Here is a 23,581-nt window from a genome sequence, read left to right as displayed (position 1 = left end):
GCGAGTCGGCGATGATCCGCACAGATATGCTTCGAAACATCCGGCCGCCCCTATCTGCGGCTGGATCTTTGCCGGGATCAACCGAGGTTAATCCGCGCAAAGTGTTGACATGAGTCGATTTCGACTGGGTTTGTGCGTCACTCACCACTACTACTCACCACTCACCACCCTCTGCTCACTGCATAAAATGGCCGACAAGGAGCTGTACGACATCTGTGAGCTGTGGCACGACGTAGCTGACCTCAGCAAAGCCAAAGTACGACCTGTCGACGTACGGTGAGTCGCGGGCGAAGTTTCGAGGGCGGGGGGCAGTCCGGGCGTTGTGCAGCAGCCGCGCGCCAGCATGTGCTGCTGAATAGAAGCGCACGCCCACTCTTTCTACGCGTCTGCACTCTTCTTATGCCCCTTGACATCCTCTTCGGTCCTTTCCCCTTGCGTGTCCTCTTAACTCTTCTCGCTCTACTCCTTTCAACCCACTTCAGCCTCACCCCCTGAGCCCCACACTAACCGCAGGCGGCCGCCTCGCCTACTTCTACAGCACCACATCGCCCCTCACCCTCCTCGCCAGCTCTGCGCAGCTGGACCAGGCCGTCCGTGATGTCAAGTACTACGATGAGCGGATCAAGGCGGCGGGCAAGGCAGGTCTCTGGGTCGACCGCGCCACGAAGGAGGTGTACGACAATGCCAAGCAGCGTGAGTTGTGGCAATAGCCTTCCGGCTGGCTCTCACCACCCTCACCGATGCATTGCTGCACTCGGTCCCGCCGCCTTGCTCCGCGTTACTCGGCGCGCTCCCTTCGCTCGCTCACACCAGTCGTCAACTCGTCCATCCACCCCGACACTGGCAAGCCCGTCACCCTCCCCTTCCGCATGTCGGCATTTGTTCCGACCAACCTGCTGTGCGTTTCCTCTGCCCCGTTCTCCCTCTGTTATCCCCCTCCCCCCACCCCTGCCGCACTCGCCGTCACCCCGCGCCCGCTCACTCACCGCAGCATCTGCGCCGGCATGCTGATGCCGAACCCCTCGCTGAAAGCCGTGATTTTCTGGCAGTGGGCGAACCAGACGCTCAACGTGGCGGTGAACCACGCGAACGCGAACAAGTCCATTGAAATGACCCCCGCCGAGCTCGGCACGGCCTACGTGGCCGCGACCGCGACGTCCGTCCTCCTCGCCGTGGGGCTGACGCGCGCCGTCCCCCGCCTCCCGCTCAGCGTGGGCACGCGCGCCCTCCTCGGCCGCCTTGTGCCGTTCGTCAGCGTCGCGTCCGCCGGTATCGTCAACATCTCGTGTATCCGGTGGAAGGAGATGCGGGATGGCGTGGACGTGTTCCAGCTCGAGAAGCGCGGTGAGGAGGAGGAGAAGAAGGACCTCGGGTTCAGCCCCAAGGCCGGGCAGATGGCCGTCATGCAGAGCGCTGCGAGCCGTGTCCTTACTAACATGTGAGTTGTTTTGCGAGAGAAGAGGTTCGTCAACCGACTAGCTCACACCAGGCCCACCCTCATCATTCCCCCCGTCGTCATGACGCTTCTCGAGCGCCGCGGCGTCTTCTCCGGCCCCCGCGGCAAGACGGGCGCAACCCTCACCCAGCTCACCCTCATCGGCCTGTGTCTCGGTGGCTTCCTGCCCCCCGCTATCGCATATTTTCCCCAGCGCGCCAGCACCACCGGCGACAAGCTCGAGGAGCGCTTCCACGACGTCCCGGGCAAGATTTACTTCAACAAGGGTCTCTAATAATAGAGCGTTATAGATATGCATGGACGTCTACATCGTTAACCCAAGACATAAGAATATAGACATATGATAGCAACTGATCGTAACTCCGTCTCTCGTCTACCTGGCCCGTCGCTGGCGGTAGCGCGCCATCTCAGCAAGAGCCTCGCGCTCGTCCGCCTCGTCCTCTGCCAGTCGGGCGAGACGCTCGCGCTCGGCGTCGGCTCGCTCCCACGCATCGCCATCGCCCATCGCAACACGCGCACTCATCTCCTCGCGCAGCGAGCGATGCCCCCCATCTGGGGTAGGCGCGCCCGCCTTGAGGATGGGGTTGGTCTCCAGCCGCTGGAAAAGGTGGAACAACTTGTCCGCCTCGCGGTCGCGTTCAGCCTCACTCATCCCCGCAAAGGGTGATGGGCCATCTGCCTCGCGGTGCAGACCCGTAATAACATTCCGCTCCGGGTGGGGAGGGGGCGGCCCGGGTGGGGGAGGAAGGGGGCCGTGCGGTGGCGGGGGTGGGGGCGGCGCCATTGGGGGCGGCCCGGGAGGAGCCGGCGCGGGCCTGGACGGCACTGGCAACGGCTGAGCGTAGAGGGGCTGCGTGTAGGGAAGCTGGGTGGGCGACTGGGGAGGAAGCTGCCGAGCCGAGGGAGGCTGCGGCTGGGGAGACGAACGGTGGGTCGGGGTGTGTGAGTTGGTGCGATGCGAGTTGGGACGCGACTGCTCCCGGTGATGCCCCGACAATGAAGGCTCCGTAGCCACGGGTGCGCGGGCAGAGACGGGGCCTTGCGTGAGCGGGGGGCTGGCCCACGGGTGGTGTGGTACCGGGGTCGCGCGGGGTGATGACGTCCATTGCTGCGGCTGGACTGACGGGCTGGGTGAGGAGCGCGTCCCTGGTGCGTTGGGTGGATAACTAGGCCGTCTGCCACCACCACCCAATGCGAAAGGATGGGCAGCCATTTGAGCCTCGGCGTGAGCTCCGGGGTGGGGGGCAGGGTGGGCCCCGCTGTGACCGCCGTGATGAATCCCGTTGTGAGCTGCGGATCTGCTCGACCCATTCTGGTGCGGCATGGGAGGGGCCTCAGCGATGGGTAAGACACCCTCGCCTGCGTCGTCGAGGGCAGCAAGGTGGGCTTTCGGGGGCCCGCTGACGCCTTTGCGGAAGAGGAAGCCGGCAACGTTACCATAGCCAACGTCGTCGCAAAGCTTGGCTGGTTCGAGGCCAGCCAGGGCAAAGAGAAACTCTCCTGCCGTATCCCGCGTCTGAACATGCGCTGTGCTATCGAGAAGGCGAAGCAGCGTGCCCAGCAATCCTGGCCGCGATTCAAGCGGCCCCGCTGCAGGAGAGCGGTCACTGATGTCAGTCGGAAATCGCACTCAGCAGCTTACAGGTCAGGAGGCAGTAGTGAGCCGCGGAAGTAATGGCGCATTTCCTCCGACCCAGTGGCGGCGTGTGTCGCCAGCATGAGCACGGGCGAAAGGGCGTCGTCGAGCTGGAGATCTGACGCCGGCTGCGCGTTACCTGGGAGGTTGAGTTCAATGTAGACATTCAGGCAGTCGATGATGCGGCGAGGCAGCTTGCCGATGTCCATGTAGCGTGGCGCATCCTCTGCTCCAAGCGCGATTGCGGATTCTCTCCGCTCCGGCACAGTGAGATGTTCCTTCGGCTTGTTCGCATTTGAGTCGCGCCGCTTCTTGCTAAACAACCCTCTCTTCTTCTTTTCCTCGGGCGAGCTGTTCCCCGAGTTGCTGCTGCTCGCGGTGCTCGGTCTCGAAGAGGCAGAACGAAAGGGCGTAAGCCCGACCCCACCGGCGGCCGGGTGTGCGCCAGGGACCGAGTACCATATCGAGAGATTTGAAGAGTCGAAGGGGATGTAAACGAGAGCACTGAGCGCCGTGCTCAGGGGAGGCCGCAGCTCGCGCATGTCGAGCTGGTAAATGCAAGCGAGGACGGGGTAGTGCAACCTTGGCCGTTAGTCACAGGCACAGTAAAGAAGCACCCACGGTACGAGACGCGGATCCAAGCTGCCGCGCGGACCCCGCGGATAGTGGCTGAGCACATTGGTGATAAGCTTGAGCAGCTCCGTGACATTGTCGTAGTTGGCCTCGATAGGCGGCGTGTTGTTGAGATGCTACGGTCAGCGCTACCGCCGGAGTAGGGGGTGGCTCACGTGAACGAGACGAGGAACAATCCCCTCCTCCTCGACCATCGCGCGAACCGCTGCGACAGCGCCTGAGCCGCTGAGAGTGACGAGGAAGGCCACACGGCACAAAAGGAACAGGCGGTCGGGCTGGATCTCATCGTGAAGGGCCCGAGCAACGGCCTCGCCGACTCCCAAGCGTGAGACGCGGGAGCGCGCCGGCGGATGGAGCGTAAGCGAGTTGGCAAGCGCCCTCAGTGCCTCTAACGCCGGCCGACTGGTCGGGGGAGGGGGCACGGCGCGGCCATCCTGTATGGAGCGGGAGCTGACAGGGGGCGCCATGCCCATGCCGAACGAGTTGCTGTGACTGTTCGAGCTGGCGGCGGAGCTCGCGACAGGGCTCAGCGGCATCACTCCCGGCATCTGAGCCGGGAGGGAGGTGTGGAACACCAACGTAGCGAGGTGGTCCGGCTGGATCAGTACATCCTTGCTTCCAACCGGGTTCCGGCCCAACACTTTGACTGCGTTGAGAGCGAGGAGGTGGACTCGGGGGTCAGCAGCGTTCAAATATGGTATATCCGCACTCACCGTCTTCTGGCCAGGTTATCCAAGCGCCGCCATTTGGGTCGAGATCACCTAGAATGGCCTCTAGGTAGCCTTTACGCTCGAGAGGATGGAGAGATGTTGGGGGCGCGTCGGAGACGTGCTTGAGCTCGCGACGGACGATGGAGAGGGAGGCGTACTTGCCACGGTCAGGGATATGAGAGTACCGGGCGGCGACGAGGTCGTCCATCGTCGGACCGGGGGAGCGTTGTGGGATGGAAGTGGATGAGGAGAATGGATGTCTGGATTGCGGATGGAGAGGAGAGGAGAGGGAGGGAGGAGGAGAGGAGGAGAAGAATGATCGATCGGTACCTCGGTGCGGATAGTGAGGAGGGGGGGGGGGGGGGCGGACTGGGCGGACTGACAGAGTGGAGGTGATGGACGGATCGTTGCTTTTACTCAAAGACTCGAAAGATCCGACGTTGAGACTCCAAAGACGGCCAGTTTGACGCGCGTCGGTTGGAAAGCAAAGTAGAACAAAAGGTACCCGCAAACGCCAGATCAATCGCGACCTCGTCTTCTGCGACAGCGACTGCTAAACCCACTCTGATTGTCGTGGCAGTGGCAGTGGCCGACCTTGGCACGCAGATATGCCGGCCAACGAGCACAAGACAACAGTGAGTGGCGGCGGAGGGTGCAAAAGTTGGGATGGACCGAGGGTGGGGGGGCGTGGGGGGGGGGGGGGGGGGGGGGATACTGCAGGATATGCAGGATATGATGGCGTTCGTGGCGCGCGACCGTGCTCGTTGCCCAACCCTTTTCTGCTATCCGCGAGATCCCATCCAACCGCACGCAGGCCCGAGTGTCTCGAAGTCTACTACTTTCTCGCGCTCTCCTTGCTCTGCTTGCGCTCCTCGCTCTGCTTGCGCTCCTCGCGCTCCTCGCTCGTCCTCCCCATCTCCCATCCCATTCCTAACCACGCCTATATTCCTCCTACTACTCCTACCATTCTCATACACGGTGGCGCTCTCCAAATGCCCCTTCCAACCTGGTGGCGGGCATGCGGAGACAGTATGGGGCCATCGCGCATCAGCGCCTCTGATGCGACCGGCTGACGAGGGCCCGGTGGGGGTCGGGATGAGATGGGATCGGATTGGGGTTGACGTTGGCCAAGACGCCGTATGCCGTAGTACGCGGTCTCTCGCGAACGAGATGCCGTCGCGCGTCCGCGGGACTAGGCTTCCACTGCTGAACCTCGTCCTCTGTTCTGCCCTGACGGCCTGTCGCAACACGAGCTTCAGAAGCTATGGGCGGCTAAGTAGAAGAGCAGAAGAGAAGACCTCCGAACAGTTCACAGTTCCCTCTCTGGGCTCTGGCCTCTAGGTTCTTTGAGCTCGCGCGCAAGGCCTCATCTTTCACGAAGCGAAGCGAGGCTCGGCGCAGCCTTTGATTGGGGTCGATGGTGAGGGTGACGGGCGCAGCTGGTGAGGGGGGAATATCGCACCGACCGCCGGAAGTAAGAGCAGCGCGTACGCCATCCGCCCGTGCTCTTGCGCCTCTCTCTCTTTGGCGTGCTTACCCCTCCTGGCGCCGAGCTTGCGACCTTGCAAGCTGACAAGCTGGTAAGCTTGGCCAACATGGCTTGGCAGCTGGCAACGCCCTCACGCCCCGCTCTCGCCCTCCAAGTCGTGCGAGCAACCTACGACGTGACGAATGCGACGCCGCGGGCGGCAAGTTTCAGGTGTCCGGCACCGGGTGCGACCGAGGGCGGCCGGCTCGATTGCGCGACCGAGGATGAGGGCCACCAAAGTGGGCTAGCTCCATACCTTGCAATAGGGTCAGCACGCGTTGCACGGGCCCCCATCTCCCAAGACCCCGCAAAGCCCAGCCAACCAGCGCGGACAGCTGCACCGAAAGTGATAAGTGCCCAGACATTTTCAGCCATGGTCAGCCAGTAATTTCTGGTCATGAACGTCGACTTGTCTCGGCCGCCCGATTTTTTCTATTGGCATCAGGGCTATCGTGTGCCGTGACGTGCCTTGCAGGATGCAAAAACTAGCCGAAAAATGGGGAGTACGACGACATCTGCATCTGGAAGGCTCGGGACCGACGTCTTCAAGCTCCCTTGAGAACGACCGTGACCGGAGTGATTTCGCTGTCGATTGCTCGATCTCTCGCCGCGGGTGACGCCGAGATGAGGCCTCGATGTTGCGATGGTCGTCTGCGGCCGTGTTTTCGGATCCGGGACCCGACTGAATTTGGGAGCTAACAGCGTCGCGTCGCCATTGCGGCGTGCGCTCCGTCCTTGGCTCACACTCTGCACTTTTGTCACCTGAAGAGGGTGAAACGAACTGCAGTATGTTTGAGTTCACCCGAATGAAGGCGGGAGACCCATACTTCCGGTAAGGAAGGGGTCTTTTCTTCCACAACTTTTAACCTCCAATCCGGGACGCAACCTAGATCGCCAGTGAGTGGCGTTCTCTCATGTCCCACATACCTGGCGCGACCTGCACGCGGGCGGCGCCACCATCGCAGTCTGGTGGGCTGCATGGGCTGACACGTTAAGGTGTAAAGGTGCCTTGCAGTGTTTCAGTCGGGACGTGGCGGGTGTGCTGATGGGCTCATGTGCTCAATGCTTACGAGTTCTCAAGCTCACGAGCTCACGGTCATCATTCACCTCATGACACGTGTCTCCTCTCGGGCAACGGATTGTCACTTGCCGGCATCCGACTGTGACAGAAGCTTTCATCAAGCAAGCCATGTCACCTCTCATTGTGCTCCAGGATTCTGCGCCGTCGGCTCTGCCAACAACGCAATGTCGTTACACAGGACTATCAGAACCATCGTCGCACTCGACACTCTAGTCCTCCTCCCCAATAGAGCTCAGTCTTGAGCATTCGCAGACATTGTAAAGCTCTCTGCCCAAATCGCGTGTGTACCAGCTCCACATCCGCATGTCTTGCTCCTCATTACCGGCTCCATGTGAGCGACGTGAATCAGCGCTCCACATGCTTCGCGTGACACGCCACCGAAGGCCCAGAACACCGCACGTTCACAGAGCGCTCTCCAAGCCAACAAGCCTGCCGACGTCCCCATCCTACTCGAGATCCGCACCGACGCCTGCACAAGAATAAACTTTGGCCTCAGGACGCTGGACAATCCGCCTGCCGCATCTGGACATCGCGCGGCGCTGCTCATCTTCGCGGCTGAACGGCTCAGCTCTGCCATGCCGCGTCTCCTGACTTCGAGGTTACTTCTGTCCGAGCCGCATTCTTTGCCGATGTTCGACAGTCCATGTGGCAGGAAAGATGGCAGGGCACTGGAGTCCCAACACGTAAGAGGTCGCGTCAAGTGGGGCAGAGGAGGTGACAAGTCCGAAATACGGCTTGGGGGAGGCTCCCACGATGTCTGTGTTAACAAAGTCTGGAGTAGTTACAAGTGCGAAAGTGCGAGTCAGCCCCCGCCGCCGACGGGATTGTGAGCGACAACGCGACGGGCGCGTAGGCCTCGCTGCAGAGCCAGACGGCGACCACATAGATACTCTCGGAGTACTGAGTGACGCTTCAGGCGGCTGATACATCAAGCCAGAGCTAGTGGAGAGTTCCGCTCTAATCTCCAAGTCACAGTCAAGGCCGAGATTATCTTTCTATCGTGTCACAATGACGGAGACGATATGCCAGTATGCGAAGCGGAATATGAGCCTCTAGACCGAAAACAAACGTGTGTGCCACGTGACATGGCCTTGAGCACTGGGGGTGCTGCTGGAATGGGACGACATATTCGACGCGCTTTTGCCGGCATCCTCCTGGTGCATCCTTGATTCTCATTCTCCTCAGCTTCGCTCATCCCCTCCTCTCTCCTCCTCCCCCGCATCTTTCGCAGCCATGGTCTACGAAGCCACCGCCTCGGCGCCCGTCAACATTGCCGTCATCAAGTGGGTTTATCTGGTCTCCGGTGCGCGGGGACGCGTGAATGCGCCGCGCCAAGCTCGCTGGACTTTGTCGTCGGCTCATGGGCTCTTGACCAGCTCGAACTACCAGCGCCGCCCTAGAACGCTCACTCTCCTGCCCCCTTTCCGTCTCCAGCTAACCCCAGGTACTGGGGCAAGCGCGACACCAAGCTCATCCTGCCGACCAACTCGTCGCTGTCGGTTACGCTCGACCAGGACCACCTTCGCAGCACGACGACGTCGCGCGCCGACGCGAGCTTCACCAAAGACCGGCTCTGGCTTAACGGCAAGGAGGAGGTGATCAAGGAGGGCGGCCGCCTTCACACGTGCATCAAGGAGCTGCGCGCATGGCGCGCCGAAGAGGAGGCCAAGCACCCCAACCTGCCGAAGGTGAGCGTGAGCGGGACTGGTGGTCGCGTGGAAGCTGCACTGGTAGCTGCTGGGCTGCTGGACTGCTGGACTTACATGTGGCGCGTACGGTCCGGGTGCGCATTTCGTCGCGTCGCGTCAGCAGAGCCCCTCCGCTCGTGCCATGGCCCCAGCTCAACCCCACCCACCCCGCCCCTGGCCCAATCCATCCTAACCCCAGATCGCCGCGCTCAAGCTCCACATCGCGTCGTACAACAACTTCCCGACGGCCGCGGGCCTCGCCTCGTCTGCCTCGGGCCTTGCGGCGCTCGTCGCCTCCCTCGCGGCGCTCTATGAGCTCCCGCAGTCGCGCTCCGACCTCTCGCGGATTGCGCGGCAGGGCTCGGGCTCCGCCTGCCGCTCGCTCTTCGGCGGCTTCGTGGCGTGGCGCGAAGGCCACGCGAAGGACGGCACGGACTCGCTGGCCGAGGAAGTCGCGCCGCGCGAGCACTGGCCGGAGCTGCAAGCGCTGATCTGTGTCGTGTCGGACGCGAAGAAGGGCACGTCGTCCACCGCCGGCATGCAGGCGACGGTGGAGACGTCGCCGCTGCTGCAGGAGCGGCTGCGGGTGGTGCCGAAGCGCATGTTGGACATCTCGCGCGCGATCGAGGCGCGCGACTTTGACGAGTTCGCGCGCATCACCATGGCCGACAGCAACCAGTTCCACGCCGTGTGCCTCGACACGACGCCACCCATCTTCTACCTCAACGACGTGAGCCGCGCGATCATCGCGCTCGTGCAGGAGCTGAACCGCGCGTCCGAGGCCGCGGGTAACGGCTTGCTCGCAGCGTACACTTTTGACGCGGGACCCAACGCCGTCATTTACGCCCCCGCCGCCAACATGCCCGCCGTCATCGCTGCGGTCGACAAGTACTTCCCCCAGGCGAACGCGTTCGCCAACCCCTTCCAGGTTGAGAAGGCGCCGCTGCCCGCCGGCTTTGACGAGAGCGTCGTCCACGGCGGATGGGAGAAGGGCGCCGTCAAGCAGCTCATCCACACCCAGGTCGGCGATGGGCCGCGCCGCCTCGATGACGCCGAGTCGCTCCTCAACGCCGAGGGCATCCCTAAGACGCTCGCGTAATACCTTTTAATCAGCCTGCTAGATCATGCATAGGGTGTGGATGGGTAGAACACGGCCACGTGGAGAGCGGGATGTGTGGTGGACAGCGGAACAGACTCGTGCTCGGCAGCTCTGTAGAGCTGTAGATCTGTGGATCTGTGGGACTTGACAAGCATATTGGTGTGTCGTGAGTACGCAAGCCGTGAGCGGCACGGCATCGCCATTTCCGTCCCATCCCGGCTGACACGGCTCCCTACCGTTTGCGTGTTTGCGTCTGGTGAAGCGCCGCCTGAAATGTAGTATGGAAGCCTCCCCATCAGCCGCGACGGCAGCACCCACCACTCGCGTCGCTAGCGGTACGCAACTCGCTGCCCTCGACCAATCTACTCACACTGCATGCCACACAACTACAACATGATATTTTACCACTTCTTGTCGGGCGACTCCCACTTGGCGTAGAACTTCTGGAGGTCCTCGACGTCGTTCTTCGAACCAAGGAATACAGGGCAGCGGCCGTGGATGTTCTTGGGCACGACGTCAAGGATGCGCTGGGTACCGGTGGTAGCGAGACCGCCAGCCTGCTCAGTGAGGAAGGCCATGGGGAAGGCCTCGTACAGCATGCGCAGCTTGCCGTCCTTGCTCTTCTTGTCGTCGGGGTAGCCGAAGATGCCTCCGTACAGGAGGGTGCGGTGGACGTCGGCGACCATCGAGCCGATGTAACGAGCCGAGTAGGGCTTGTTGTTGGCCGGGTACTTGATGCTCTGGAGGTACTCGAGGGTCGGGGGGTGGAAGTGCAGCGAGTTGCCCTCGTTGAACGAGTAGATCTTGCCGCGCTCGGGGATGCGGATGTCGGGGTGGGTCAGGATGAACTCGCCAAGCGACTCGTCGAGGGTGAAGCCGTCGACGCCCTGGCCAGTGGTGAGGACGAGGTTGCACGACGAGCCGTACCTGAAGTCAGCGGGTGTCGTAGAGAGTGAAACAAGAGGCTGCTGGGCGTCCGAGAACCACATCTAGGCGAAGGGGAGCGTTGCGAGGCTCGCAACTCGGCCTCTGCTTCTCCGTCGCAGCGCCCCCGCTTCCACTCACATGGTGTAGCCGGCAGCAACCATCTCCTTGCCGGGGCGGAGCACGTCCTCGACCGAGCCCTCCTTGTGGTCGGCAACGCGGTACACACCGAAGATGGTGCCGACGTTGACACCGGCGTCGATGTTGGACGAGCCGTCGAGAGGGTCGAACACGATAGCGCTGGGGGTCAACAGGTGCTCGAGGAATGCTCGATCGGGTTCTTGCGGGCAAGTGCGAGCTGGTGAGGCGACCTGCCCTCGCGACCGCAGCTCAACCTCCTCGCTCCGACTCCACTGCCAGTACAACTCACTAGGTGCCCTTGGAGCCCTTGACGAGAATGGGGTCGTCAATCTCCTCCGAGACCATGACCGAGACCTTGCCCGAAGCGCGGAGAGCATTGACCATGATGTCGTTGGAGAGGACGTCGAGCTTCTTCTGGTCCTCGCCCTGGACGTTGGAGGCGCCGGCAAGGCCGACGAGGTTGATCAGGCGGGCCTTGCGCACATTGGAGGCAATGTACTTGGACGTCACCTGATAGTGTAAGCGGGTGATCAGTGGAGCAGCCAGCAAAGTTGAAGCGCAAGTGCACGCAGGTCGAGACATACCTGAATACCAACGAGCAGCATGGTGAGGTCACCCGACGCCTGAGCGCCGAGCTTCTGCTGCTGGGCCAGGATGTGGCGGGTGAGGGTGATGAGGTCGGTGGGGGGAGCCTCAAAGTCGGGGGCGGCGTGGGAGTCGGACATGGTGGTGATGTGTGGAGAGTGGAGAGGAGAGGAGAGTGGAAACAAGAGAGGATGGTTGGTCAACGATGAGTTGAGGCAATAGGAAGTGTCAAGTCAGGTTCGGGCGGAGGCAAGGCTCTCGGCGTGGGAGTAGCGTGTCAGGTCAAATGAATGGGAGAGCTTAGGCGAGCTGCTGACAAGGGCGGGAGGGAGCGGAGGGTAGCGGAGGGAGCGGAGGAGCGCGGAGGGGGAGCGGGGCAGCGGTTGACGGCGCGTCGCGACTTCCGCGTCCGATAGCTCGGGCGGCTTCCAGCGCAACCTCCGGCAATTCCCCCCTTCCCTCCCCACCCCCGGCCCGGCACCCACCGCCCGGCTCTTCCCGCTCCCTCACCGTACGAGGTCGGATTACTTCGGGCCAATCATCCCTCACCCCAAAAGACATGCACGCTATCACTCTCCGCGGTTAATAATGCATGCAATGCCGCGTGTCTCGTCTACCTCAGCCACTCATCAACGATCAAGATGAGACACTGAGACACACGAGATGGGACATGTGCGACGAGATTTATACTGTACATCGCTGCCATCACGAGCTTGCCATTGCCGACATGACATGCCCACAGCAATCTCCGTCCATCATCAGAGCGGAAATCATATCCGCATAAATCTCTGTCCAACACGGCATATCTCGCTCGCAGCTCGCAGCAGCGCATCAGCCCCCGTTCTCCACGACTTGATGACTTGATGACCTCTTAATCATTTTATTGTCTGATGCGTGGACTCTTGATCCCATCATGATTCATCATCCTCATAATCTCTCGAGTTGACCCGCATCACCCGTGCGCAGCAGAATACCGACCCCACGGGGTACGGAGAAACGTTGCCGAACTCTCTTACATCGCGACGTCACTTGCAGCACCACTCCATGCTCTCCACTCATCACCATGCTCCGACACGCGTCCCGTCTCGCCGCCCACTCAGTGTGCTCGCCGCGTAATATCGCCCTGGCGCCGTGGCATGTATTGCGCGCACGCTCCGTGCCACTGGCCGCGGGTCGGAGACTGTACGCAACACATACTGGAGCGGAAGCACCGCCAGAGGCATTGCAAGATGCGCAGCAGCCTCCCAAGACCGACTTGCTGGAAGTCTACCGCGGGCTGGTGGAAAGCGGGCGCTTGACATGGGACGACGAGCAGGTCCGCATCGTCATGCGAGTACGTAGCTGCCTCGGCAACACTAACGCCAGCTACGACACCTTTACAACGAGTTGCGGGACTACACGCCGCCGCTGGAGCTGCTGGCCAAACTCGGACCGGCCCCACCGCAGAAGCTCACGCAGTCGTGGTTCCGGACCAAAGCGCGCCGCTCCGCCCAGGCCGCCGCCATCGGTCTCGGCAACTCGGACGCCGAGCACGCCCTCGTCAAAGTCCTGTCGGGCGAGGAGGAGATCGCGCTCCTCACCACACCCAAGGTATGCCTGTGGGTCGGCGCAGCTGACCGCAGGGAATCCTCATCACGGGTCCGCCGGGCAGCGGCAAGTCGTTCCTCCTCAGCATGTTGTTCGATGCGCTGCCGACGCAGAATAAGGCGCGGCATCACTACCACGCCTTCACGCTGTGGCTGTACCAGCGGGTATTTGCCGAGATGGAGCGCCGGCGGCGAGACACTCCTGTCACTCAGGCCGAGCTGAATCGCGTCCTGGCTGGAATGAAGGGGTGGCGCGCCGTGTTTGCCAGCGGACGCTGGAGGGAGGGCGCGGACACGGACCTCGCCATGTCCGAGCCGTCGTACGCTGACCCTAGGGATACGATCCCCTTTGTCAGTACGTATAGGTGGGCGAGCGTGGGCGGGCACTCACAACAGTCGCGAAGGAGATGATATTGCAATACCACATCCTCTAGTGCGTCATCTCAGAGGCATGGGACGTCACTCACCACAGCTTTGATGAGCTGCAGCTCCTTGATGCGTCGAGCGCTGCCCTTCTGCGCGACGTGCTGAGCTGGTACTGGCGTCTTGGTGGTGTCGTCATCTCCTGCTCGGTGAGTGGTTGCTGTTAGTACGGAGCACTGACCGTCACAGAATCGCGTCCCAGACGACCTCTACCACCACGGTGTACAAAAGGAGCGGATGCATGCATTCCTCGACTCGCTCAAGGGCCGGTGCGACGTCGTCGAGCTCGACAGCGGGAAGGACTGGCGAAAGATGGCGGGCGAGGGAGAGCTCGAGCCGCGGTGGCTTGATGCGGGCGACGGAGCATTCGACGACCTGTGGGCCGCCGAGGCAGGCGAGTCCGCCCCCGTCAATCTGGTGGTTTATGGCCGCCGCGTGCGCGTGCCCGAGGCCAAGGCAGAGGCGTGCCGCTTCCCCTTCGCCGAGCTGTGTGAGACACCTCTCGGCCCAGCAGACTACCTTACCCTCGCGTCGACCTTCGCGACGTTCTACATTGACGCCGTGCCGATCCTCCTACTCAAAAACAAGAACGAGGCGCGCCGCCTTATCAACCTCATCGACGCCCTATACGAGGCACGCTGCAAGGTCGTCATCCGCGCCGAGGCGCGGCCTGAGCGTCTCTTCTTCCCCGACGCCCTCGATCCCTCCATTGACCCCGAGCAGCACGACCTGCTCGCGGCCGAAGCGCTCTCCGAGTCCCTTGGCGCGCAGCCGCGCGCCAACGTCTCCTTCTACAATCCCAAAACACGCGCCGAACGCGAAAAGCAAGACCGTGCCGACCTTGGCTCTAGCTTCGCTGTCATGTCCATCTTCACAGGCGAGGACGAGCGCTTCGCATACGTGAGTCTCTCATATATCCTTGCGCTGACGCCAGAAACGCGCCGTGTCGCGCCTTGTAGAAATGTCCACGTCGCCGGCGTACGCCGCCGAAGCATGCGGCGTCGCTGCGCGGGGGTGGGAGCACACGCACGTGGACGCGGACGCGACGGCGCCGGCTACGCGCGCGTCGGCGTCGCCACACCGCGGCAGTGGGAGCTTGGGGCCCAAGGGCGACGATATGGCCACCGAGGCGGGCTCGCGCTTCGGGCCGTATGAAGAGCCCGAGATCGAGATCCGGCGGCGCGCGCCCAAGCTCGCCGAGCACCATGCGTGGGGCGTCGAGGAGGGATGGGGGAAGAAGGCCGGGCGCTGGGGCAAGGGCGCGAGCGTGTACCGCAAAGCGGAGGAGGGCGACGCATAGTAGCGAGTAGCATTAGAGCTTGGCGGCATAGAGTCCAAGCGTATGCATGCATGCGGCATGGTGAGTTGCAGGTGACTGCCACTTGATCGCCACCGGCGACGAGAATGACGTGGGTGTGATACCGCGTGGGGAGACGTCAGGGGCGTTACCGTGCCATCATCGCCAGCCAAGCCACACCACTACTGCTTACTGCCTGCTCGCTGTCCACTACTTCACTACACATCCCCTCCGCAGCTCTCGATCTCGAGCTCTGCACCCCTAACACACCGGCACACATAGTATACCTTTCACCATGGTGCGTACTGCGTCGTCGATGGCGATGGCGATGGCGACGGTGTTAGGCCTGCCACGACGTCACCGCTGTCGACCAGCGTTTCGCCCAGCTGACGCCAGGCCGGCGCTATGGATCGGGCGAAGAAGGAGCTCACGAAGATCCGGGACGAGGAGCGCGAGGGCATGTTCGGCTCCGTCTTCTCGTGAGTCCGCGGGTGTGGTGTGTAGGCATGAGCTGACACACGCCGTGCTGCTTCTCCGTCTTGACGCCGTATTAATCATCGACACTCCCACTACGGCCCATCTACTCACCTGCACTCGACATCATTGCCTCACTCTATTGCTACCCTTCTCTTGGATTGCTTGGTCGCACTCCCCGTCCTCCCGCCGGCATTCCTCCACTCACACCCACGTGATGCGTGATGGCGGCCACACAGTGTCTCCGGTCCCGTCGTCATCGGCGAGAACATGCGCGGATGTGCCATGTACGAGCTTGTGCGCGTCGGTCACGACGAGCTTGTCGGTGGTGAGTACACGCTATGCAGATGCCAGCCACCGCATTATTGTCGCGACGACGACACCGGCACCGCTCGGCTCCCGCTCACTCGCAGAGGTCATTCGTATCGAGGCCGACCGCGCAACAATCCAGGTCTACGAGGAGACATCCGGTGTCACTGTCGGCGACCCAGTTTTGCGTACCGGCAAGCCGCTCTCGGTCGAGCTCGGTCCCGGTCTTATGACCAACATCTACGAGTACGTCCGGTGTCCCGCCACTTACTGACACGTCCAGCGGTATCCAGCGCCCGCTCAAGGCGATTCAGGAGAAGTCGCAGTCGATCTACATCCCGCGCGGTATCAACACCCAGGCTCTCGACCGAGGGATCAAGTGGGACTTCAACCCCGGCAAGTATGGTGTCGGTGACCACCTCTCGGGCGGTGACATCTTCGGCTCGGTTTACGAGAACTCGCTTGTGGACAACCACAAGATCATGCTCCCGCCTCGCGCCATGGGCACCATCACCCACATCGCCGAGAAGGGCAGCTACACCGTCGAGGATGTCGTCCTTGAGACCGAGTTCCAGGGCAAGAAGACGCAGCACACCATGATGCAGCTTTGGCCTGTCCGTGCGCCCCGTCCCGTCGCCGAGAAGCAGACCGCCACGTACCCCCTCTTCACCGGCCAGCGTGTTCTCGACGCCCTCTTCCCCTCGGTCCAGGGCGGTACCACCGCCATCCCCGGCGCGTTCGGCTGCGGCAAGACCGTCATTTCGCAGGCTCTTTCCAAGTTCTCCAACTCAGACATTATTATCTACGTCGGATGGTGAGCTGCTCAGTAGTCCCAAGCTGACGTCCAGTGGCGAGCGTGGTAACGAGATGGCTGAAGTCTTGGCCGACTTCCCCGAGCTTACCCTCGAGCGCGACGGCCGTGAGGAGCCGATCATGAAGCGTACTGCGCTTGTGGCCAACACCTCGAACATGCCCGTCGCCGCCCGCGAGGCCTCCATCTACACTGGTATCACTCTGTCCGAGTACTTCCGTGACCAGGGTACCAACGTCGCCATGATGGCCGACTCGTCATCGCGCTGGGCTGAGGCACTGCGTGAAATTTCCGGTCGTCTCGCCGAGATGCCTGCCGACTCGGGCTACCCCGCCTACCTTGGTGCCAAGCTTGCTGGCTTCTACGAGCGTGCGGGCAAGGTTACCTGTCTCGGCTCGCCCGACCGTTCCGGTACCGTCTCCGTTGTTGGCGCCGTCTCGCCTCCCGGTGGTGACTTCTCTGACCCCGTCACATCCGCCACCCTCGGTATCGTGCAGGTCTTCTGGGGTCTCTCCAAGGCGCTTGCCCAGCGCAAGCACTTCCCCTCGGTCGACTGGAACGTGTCGTACTCCAAGTACCTCAACGTCCTGGACCCCCACTACGAGAAGCACAACCCCGGCTTCGTTGAGATGCGCACCAAGGCCAAGGAAATTCTGCAGAAGGACAAAGACCTTGCGGAGATCGTGCAGCTGGTCGGCAAGTCTGCGCTCGGCGAGAATGACAAGATCACGCTCGAGGTCGCGCGCATGCTCAAGGACGACTTCCTGCAGCAGAACGGTATCTCCGAGTACGACCGGTACTGCCCATTCTACAAGACGGCGGGCATGCTCAAGAACTTCATGGCGTTCAACGACGCTGCGCAGAAGGCCGTGGAGAGCGGCGAGCTGACGTTTGCAAAGGTCCGCGACGCTGCCTCGGACGTCATGTACAAGCTCTCGCAGCAGAAGTTCGAGTCGCCGAACACGCAGAGCGAGCAGGACATGACGACCAAGTTTGACCAGCTCCACACCGAGATCCAGGAGACGTTCAGGCGTATGCAGGAGTAGGAGTAGTAAAGTTAGAGCCCGGCGGCGTGAGTCGCCGGTGTACGTATCGTATGGATTGGATTATTGAAGCTGCGAGCATAGCGAGGGCGAGAGTGCTTGGCTGCATTGCGCATAGCCGCCCTGCAGCTGAATCCGCGGTTCGCGGTGGGTGGCAAAAGCCACGTGTTGGATGCCCCCGGTGAAACGCCGAGGGTGGCACCGCGGTAGGCCGCCCTGTCCACTGAGGAGCCGAGAGTTGCAAAGGGCAGTGACCATCGCTGACCATCGCCGAGCCCATCTACACCATCACCATGGCCGCCGCTAGGTCCTCGCTCGCCGCGCTCCGGTGCCTCCGTGCCCGCCCCGCCGTCAGGGGGCTGCGCACCTCGGCCGTCTTTGGTGCGTGCGGCTCCCATCTCCTACCTCCGGCGTCCCTCTTCGTCCCCTCCACTCCAGCGGCATTCCCTCCCACTCACACTCCGACCCGCCTCCCACCTCCTCCTCCTCCCTCCCCCTCTCCATGTTCTCCTTCCTCTCTGGTCTCCCCGGCCTAGCTCGCTGAAACACCCACTAACCCCAGCCCAGGCGCAGCCCTCCGCCCCGCCCTTCAAGGAGCCGACGGGCGTCAACCCTGCGAAGGTCACGGCCAAGGTCAACACGCCGCTGCACGAGTACGGGCAGTACATCACCACCTGCTTGCCCAAGTACATCCAGCAGTTCAGCGTGTACAAGGACGAGCTCACCGTCTACGTCGCGCCCTCGGGCCTCATCCCCACCCTCACCTTCCTCCGCGACCACACCAACTGCCAGTACAAGCAGGTCGTGGACATTACGGCTGTGGACTACCCTACGCGCGAGAAGCGGTTTGAGGTGGGTTGTCTGCGGAGCGCGTGGGACGAGTGGAGGGCAGAGGGGATGTTGGGCAGATGGCAGGCGCGTGGCGCGGAGCACTGGCGAGAAGACGCGCAGGCGGCGCCGCAGCGTTCGCTCCTTGCCGCCGCGGTGCCGCGCCGCCGTCCACAACTCGTCATCGACCTTCGTCTATATCTACCCCCCCCCCCCCCCCCCCCCCCCGCGACCCGCCCTTTCCTATGTTGTCCCCACTGACCCCAGGTCGTCTACAACCTCCTCTCGGTGCCGCACCAGTCGCGCATCCGCGTCAAGACGTACGCGGACGAGGTCGACCCCGTGCCCTCCGCCGTGCCCATCTACAACGGCGCAAACTGGTACGAGCGCGAGGTGTACGACATGTACGGCGTCTTCTTCGAGGGCCACCCGGACCTGCGCCGCATCCTCACCGACTACGGCTTCGAGGGCCACCCGCTCCGCAAGGACTTCCCTTTGACAGGCTACTCTGAGGTCCGCTACGACGAGGAGAAGAAGCGTGTCGTCTACGAGCCCCTCCAGCTCACCCAGGCGTTCCGCAACTTTGCCGACGCCGCGTCGCCGTGGGAGCAGGTTGGCCCGGGCACTGAGTCGACCCCGGAGGTGAGTTGGATGAGGAGGAAGGCTCCAGAGTTGCTCACTCACTGACGCCCAGACTTTCAAGATCCCGCCCCCGCCTCCCCCCGCCGAGGAGAAGAAGTAGATGCATATGCAACAGATCGGATAGTGTAGGGTTGGTGGGGGCGGGGTCGGCAGCTGGACATGACCAGCTGATGATACCGTCCCAAGCACTGTGACGCATCATGATTCAGGACAAGCTGGTCTTTGAGTTGGCGGACGCACTTACGTGCACTGGGATATCCAGGACGCGCGTGAGGAACTTGCATTCCTCGATCCACCATACTGCTCCAGCTTCCAGCCCGCGTTCCACGCCGTTGGCCTGCTGGAGCGACTGTACATGGCCGAGGGCGCATGAACGAGCTCGGCACGAACGAGCACGAGTCATTCTCCAGGTCTCCAGAGCTTGTGGAGGCAGGGAAGTAGCGCGCGCCGCTCAAAGTTCAAAACTCGCAATCACCTAGCGGTGGGTCACTAGAAGCGGCGGATGCGGGCTGTCTCCTCCGCGGGCCGCGGGATGAAGCAGAATCTCGCATATTCTCAAGCAATCAAGCAGAGGTCAGCGCGCGTCAGTGGCGAGCATCATCTCCTTCATGTCGACGCGTCCAGACCCCCGCCGGTGGCTGACGCCTGAGGAAGAGCCTTCCGTAACGCAAAGCCAAGCCGGGGACTGCCGCCCTGGGACAGGCGGCGAGATTAGTCCGGTGGGAGGCGGTACCCACCTCGACGTTGAGTGCGAGCACAGCCACCAGTTCACCAAGACACCACCGAGTTTGGACTCGCTTCGCGCCCGGTGCGAGCGGGCTGGGGAGATCGGGAGGGTCAGAGGCAATGGTCGGAGGTACCAGGAGGAGCCCGCGGGTCGGAGGAAAGAGGAAGGAGAGTCGGAGGCACCGGGTGGAAGCTGGTGACGATGGAGGAACGTGCGTGAGAACGTCTTGACATCGAGTGCGGGATGAGCCGGGTCGGAGGGAGCTTCTCGCGCTCGCACTCGAGCCGATGGTGCGAGCGGTGACCGATCGAGACGGTGAACACATGGTGGCTTGGTGACTGTCGTCTCGGTGTCGGCTGATGCGAGGTGACGAGCCAGCCGAGCGCGTTGGACGAGCCAGCCGATAAGAATCACGAAGGGGTGTACGCGCGACGCAGCCGAGATCTGGGACGGCACCGAGCCTGTAGAACGCGGAGGAACGTCAGCGGTCCAGGCAGTGTTGGCAGTGTCCAAATCGGGGCAGCGCTGAATGGTTCCTCTGAACATGAATGAGTGGATGTTAAGGAACGGCACGAATGAGTGGGACTAGGGAGACGTTGGCTCCATGTTTGAAACAGCTCGGCGTCGGCGCAGCGGGCAGACGGTGTATGGCCTGTATGCTGGATGGAAATAGATAGTGCAAGTCATTGATCATTGATCATTGATCATTGAAAGAGCGGGACAGCGCAGCGTGCAGCGTGGATTACCAGATCTACCTGGATCGTCGTCAGCTGCGCAGCAGGCCCGGCGTCGATCGAGGACTGCGGAAAGCGTGAGAAAGTCAGTCGCGCCGCGAAGCTGCATTCAGCATTCAGTGCCACGTCACGCCCTCTTCGTCTTGCGGGTGAGTGTAACCCTCGCGGCTCGCGGCGTTGCAGTACTGCGTTTGGGCCATGGGCTGGAATGATACCCACCCTCGCGATGACGACAGGTGCGTCCCGCTCCGGACTCCACGGCGTGACAGAAGACGCGCGACGACGAGGCGTGTTTGGCGTACTGACTGACTGCGCTGCAGCTTCTCACGATAGCGACGCGCAACGCGCAGACAGGATTGGACTGCAGGAGTCACATGACAGATGCGGCGTGACCTGCTTGAGCGGCATGAGCGGATCGAGCGGATGAGCCATGAGCGACTGACGGTGGCAAGAGTCGTCATCAGCTGGAAGGCAGCATCACCTGACTTTTGCAATCGAGTACCTCGCAGCGCTCTCCCCCCGCCCTGGGTCGATTCGAGACATGCTTGTTATCGGCTCCCTGCCAAAACGGCTTTCCTCTGCCGCTCCGCCTCGCACGCTCCATCTCTCAAGTGCTAAGGTTGAAGATTACATGAACAGCTCGCCTTTGTGCGTCACATGACAGATCCAGACTCTGCACTGTCTCTGCGGGTCTGCGGGAACGCTCCACAGCTCCCTCTGTGCCTTCCTATCAATCCTGGCAAAGACGGCACGGAATAAGGATGCGGAACCACCGTCTGTAGGCAGACTGCCGTCCAGCAAACCCAAGATGCGAGATCTGGCGAACAGGGTCTCGAGCGGGTCAGTAGCTCCCCCGGCGCCGTCCGAATTTAGCGCTATTGTCCAGGCTGGCCGGGGGCATGAGGGGTGCGCGTGGCAAGGAGAGGCGCAGGCATGTGCAGGCGGAGCAGCAAAAGAGTTCCGCCCGATCTCCACCCTAGCCGCCCTTCAGCCCAGGCCACGCCACAATTTCTGATCCTTGTTTCTCACTCGCTCACGCCTCTTCTCACCTGCCTCGCTGAAGCCTCGCTCATCTCTCGCATTCCCGAGACCTTGCGCCACAATGCCGTAACTCGCCATGGCGGCAGGCCAGCCAGGCAAGGAGTAGGCCACAAGCCCAGGAGTCCGAAAGAATAGGACTCAGGCGGAAGAGCCAAGGACGTACAGATGGCTACGAGAAAAGCAACAGCCAAGCACCAAGCACCAAAACAAGCTTTGTCCACTCGAGCCAAAGGTTGACTCGTCATTAACTAAATCTGACGCGCGCCACCCACCCAGGCTAGTCCGGGCGGCTTCAACATCCCTTGCCCTCGCCTTGTTCTCTCACCACATACCTCCTCCGACCCGTACGCACCGCACTGCCTGTTTGCTGCGCAATTCATTCCGTCTGTCTTTCATCTCTCGCTTTCACAGCATTCACCAAGTTGACGATACACACTACACATCAAATCTTACCACACCCTACACATCCCTTCATCACCGCACACATCCACATCTGCGCCTCCAGTCCGGCCAGCCTGCACCTGACGACCTCGACGCATTCTGGATCGATCACACGCACGACCCACATACATAAATAACGCCCGCACAGACGCTTACATCCCACTCCCTACCCATTACCGCCTCCCAGCCCCCTCGCACGACCGCTTCTTTCGATCGCGGCCGCGGCCATTGTCGCCCCTCCATCCCAGTCTCGCAATCTAACCCCAACCTCCGACCGGCACGGCCCCCATCACGAGCCCTCGCGCCTTCCTGCCCCCTTCGCACCACCAAAAACTTGCCGCCGAGCGACAACTCGTGCCGTATCTCTCCTTCCGCTCCGCATTCCGAGCTAGATATCAACCAGCTGCGCGCCGCGCCACTCTCGTCACATCACACTACACACTCCCTCCTCTCCACACAACTGCAACAGCACTCCCTCTCCCTCATCCACCACTACCACCCCCAGCTGACCGATGACGCTCTTCCGGTCGGTCTCGACTCTGTCGCTAAGCGCCTTTGACACGACGCTTGCTGCCGCTGGCGGCGCGCCTTTGTCCAAGTGCGAGCGCTCTCCTACTCCCCCTTTCCGCGGATTTGTCGACCCCTTCATGTACACCCACGCCCTTACGCGTACGCGTACACGGGCAGCCCGCTCTCCCCGGTACCGCTCCCCTGCCTCCTCGGTCTCGGACGCACCGACGTCGCCGACAACCCCCATGGATCAACGCGACGGGCCAGACTATGCGTTTGAGTATGAGGCCGACCCTGCGTACCACTACAACCTTGACAACCCCACTTCCCCGATCACGCGCATGCGCGACATCGAGCACCTCGGCAAGTGCCTCGAGCGCAGCCCAAGCGTCCCAAAGGCCCTCATGGATATCTACATGTCCCCTCCATTCTCCCCAACAACAGCGGCGCAGCGGTATGCCGCAGCCCACCGCGCGTCGATCGACGCAAACTCGGGCCCCCACCCCCTGTCGGCGTCGCATTCGCGCTCGTCCTCCGACACCTGGGACGAGGTGGACGAGGACGTGAATGACGGCATCGTGTGGATGGGCAAGCGCGACCCCCCAACTCCCGAGTACTACCACCGCATCGTAACGTTCCGGCGGTCTGTGGGCTCGGCGCTCGACCCGCGCGCTCCAGCGCCTCCCGCGCCAACCAAGAAGAACCCTCCGCTCATGAAGAAGCTTGTGGGGGCATGGCGCGACCGCCGCCGCCGCCGGTCGACCAAGTAAACTTGGCGCGGGCAGAAGCAAGCCAGACGGACACGAAGACGAGACGCATTGTATTCATTAGTGGCCTTGTAGCGGACGCCGAGGTGAGTTTTCTCGCGCACGCGCGAACGCAACGTGACCGAAACGCCATGCTGACATCAGGCGAAGACAGAAGCAAGAAGCCCACTCGTCATATCGACGCGGGAAGCACCACGGACGTTCACGCCGCCCGGCGCAGCGCCTAGCATTACACCACATCACCGCACGAGCATCTGCACCAGATCGTTGTACATCAGCAGACTCGCGGCTGGCCCAACGAAGCGGCCTGTATCCCACCACTTGTACATACCTAGCATGCATCACTCTTAAGGGCTCCATGGTGGAGGGCGTCACGCCCCTCCAAACTCTCATCTGATATCAGAAAGATTGCACTTGGCCGATCGGCAGCTCCACCATGCCAAGTCCCGAAGGCTACGCCCCACCTG

General features: G+C 62.1%; 9 protein-coding genes across 9 annotated transcripts; 6 read left to right on the top strand and 3 right to left on the bottom strand.

The window, feature by feature from the left end:
* Positions 1-187: 187 nt before the first annotated feature.
* On the top strand, positions 188-1,730 carry COLE_04285 (uncharacterized protein; the record flags this gene model as incomplete). The annotated part of the gene is made up of 6 exons (XM_018424158.2): positions 188-215; positions 247-276; positions 514-693; positions 814-898; positions 992-1,438; positions 1,490-1,730. The coding sequence occupies 6 exons, from the start codon at positions 188-190 to the stop codon at positions 1,728-1,730; spliced, it is 1,011 nt and encodes a 336-aa protein (XP_018276318.1).
* Positions 1,731-1,829: 99 nt separating this feature from the next.
* Positions 1,830-4,643, bottom strand: COLE_04284 (uncharacterized protein; the record flags this gene model as incomplete). The annotated part of the gene is made up of 6 exons (XM_018426931.2): positions 1,830-2,494; positions 2,810-3,063; positions 3,099-3,674; positions 3,714-3,841; positions 3,881-4,395; positions 4,439-4,643. The coding sequence occupies 6 exons, from the start codon at positions 4,641-4,643 to the stop codon at positions 1,830-1,832; spliced, it is 2,343 nt and encodes a 780-aa protein (XP_018276317.1).
* Positions 4,644-8,277: 3,634 nt separating this feature from the next.
* COLE_04283 (uncharacterized protein) lies at positions 8,278-9,831 on the top strand (the record flags this gene model as incomplete). Its single annotated transcript, XM_018424157.2, has 3 exons — positions 8,278-8,327; positions 8,489-8,732; positions 8,932-9,831. 3 exons carry the CDS (start codon positions 8,278-8,280, stop codon positions 9,829-9,831), a joined length of 1,194 nt encoding a protein of 397 aa, XP_018276316.1.
* A 401-nt stretch (positions 9,832-10,232) lies between these two features.
* On the bottom strand, positions 10,233-11,621 carry COLE_04282 (uncharacterized protein; the record flags this gene model as incomplete). Its single annotated transcript, XM_018424156.2, has 4 exons — positions 10,233-10,758; positions 10,897-11,055; positions 11,186-11,406; positions 11,481-11,621. The coding sequence occupies 4 exons, from the start codon at positions 11,619-11,621 to the stop codon at positions 10,233-10,235; spliced, it is 1,047 nt and encodes a 348-aa protein (XP_018276315.1).
* A 923-nt stretch (positions 11,622-12,544) lies between these two features.
* Positions 12,545-14,790, top strand: COLE_04281 (uncharacterized protein; the record flags this gene model as incomplete). The annotated part of the gene is made up of 7 exons (XM_018420969.2): positions 12,545-12,814; positions 12,847-13,071; positions 13,104-13,422; positions 13,464-13,500; positions 13,540-13,639; positions 13,680-14,390; positions 14,425-14,790. 7 exons carry the CDS (start codon positions 12,545-12,547, stop codon positions 14,788-14,790), a joined length of 2,028 nt encoding a protein of 675 aa, XP_018276314.1.
* A 402-nt stretch (positions 14,791-15,192) lies between these two features.
* COLE_04280 (uncharacterized protein) lies at positions 15,193-17,427 on the top strand (the record flags this gene model as incomplete). Its single annotated transcript, XM_018424155.2, has 5 exons — positions 15,193-15,266; positions 15,501-15,589; positions 15,675-15,816; positions 15,854-16,384; positions 16,419-17,427. The coding sequence occupies 5 exons, from the start codon at positions 15,193-15,195 to the stop codon at positions 17,425-17,427; spliced, it is 1,845 nt and encodes a 614-aa protein (XP_018276313.2).
* A 290-nt stretch (positions 17,428-17,717) lies between these two features.
* Positions 17,718-18,994, top strand: COLE_04279 (uncharacterized protein; the record flags this gene model as incomplete). The annotated part of the gene is made up of 4 exons (XM_018425551.1): positions 17,718-17,805; positions 17,987-18,276; positions 18,520-18,894; positions 18,947-18,994. 4 exons carry the CDS (start codon positions 17,718-17,720, stop codon positions 18,992-18,994), a joined length of 801 nt encoding a protein of 266 aa, XP_018276312.1.
* Positions 18,995-19,468: 474 nt separating this feature from the next.
* COLE_04278 (uncharacterized protein) lies at positions 19,469-20,167 on the bottom strand (the record flags this gene model as incomplete). Its single annotated transcript, XM_018424154.2, has 1 exon — positions 19,469-20,167. The coding sequence occupies one exon, from the start codon at positions 20,165-20,167 to the stop codon at positions 19,469-19,471; it is 699 nt and encodes a 232-aa protein (XP_018276311.2).
* A 2,182-nt stretch (positions 20,168-22,349) lies between these two features.
* On the top strand, positions 22,350-23,117 carry COLE_04277 (uncharacterized protein; the record flags this gene model as incomplete). Its single annotated transcript, XM_018419748.2, has 1 exon — positions 22,350-23,117. The coding sequence occupies one exon, from the start codon at positions 22,350-22,352 to the stop codon at positions 23,115-23,117; it is 768 nt and encodes a 255-aa protein (XP_018276310.1).
* Positions 23,118-23,581: the final 464 nt, after the last annotated feature.

The sequence above is a fragment of the Cutaneotrichosporon oleaginosum genome (assembly GCF_008065305.1).
Source record: "Cutaneotrichosporon oleaginosum strain ATCC 20508 chromosome Unknown ATCC20508_contig03, whole genome shotgun sequence".
Classification (NCBI taxonomy): Eukaryota; Fungi; Basidiomycota; class Tremellomycetes; order Trichosporonales; family Trichosporonaceae; genus Cutaneotrichosporon; species Cutaneotrichosporon oleaginosum.
Note: the sequence above shows the minus strand (reverse complement) of the source record. Positions and strands in the feature narration are given on the sequence as shown.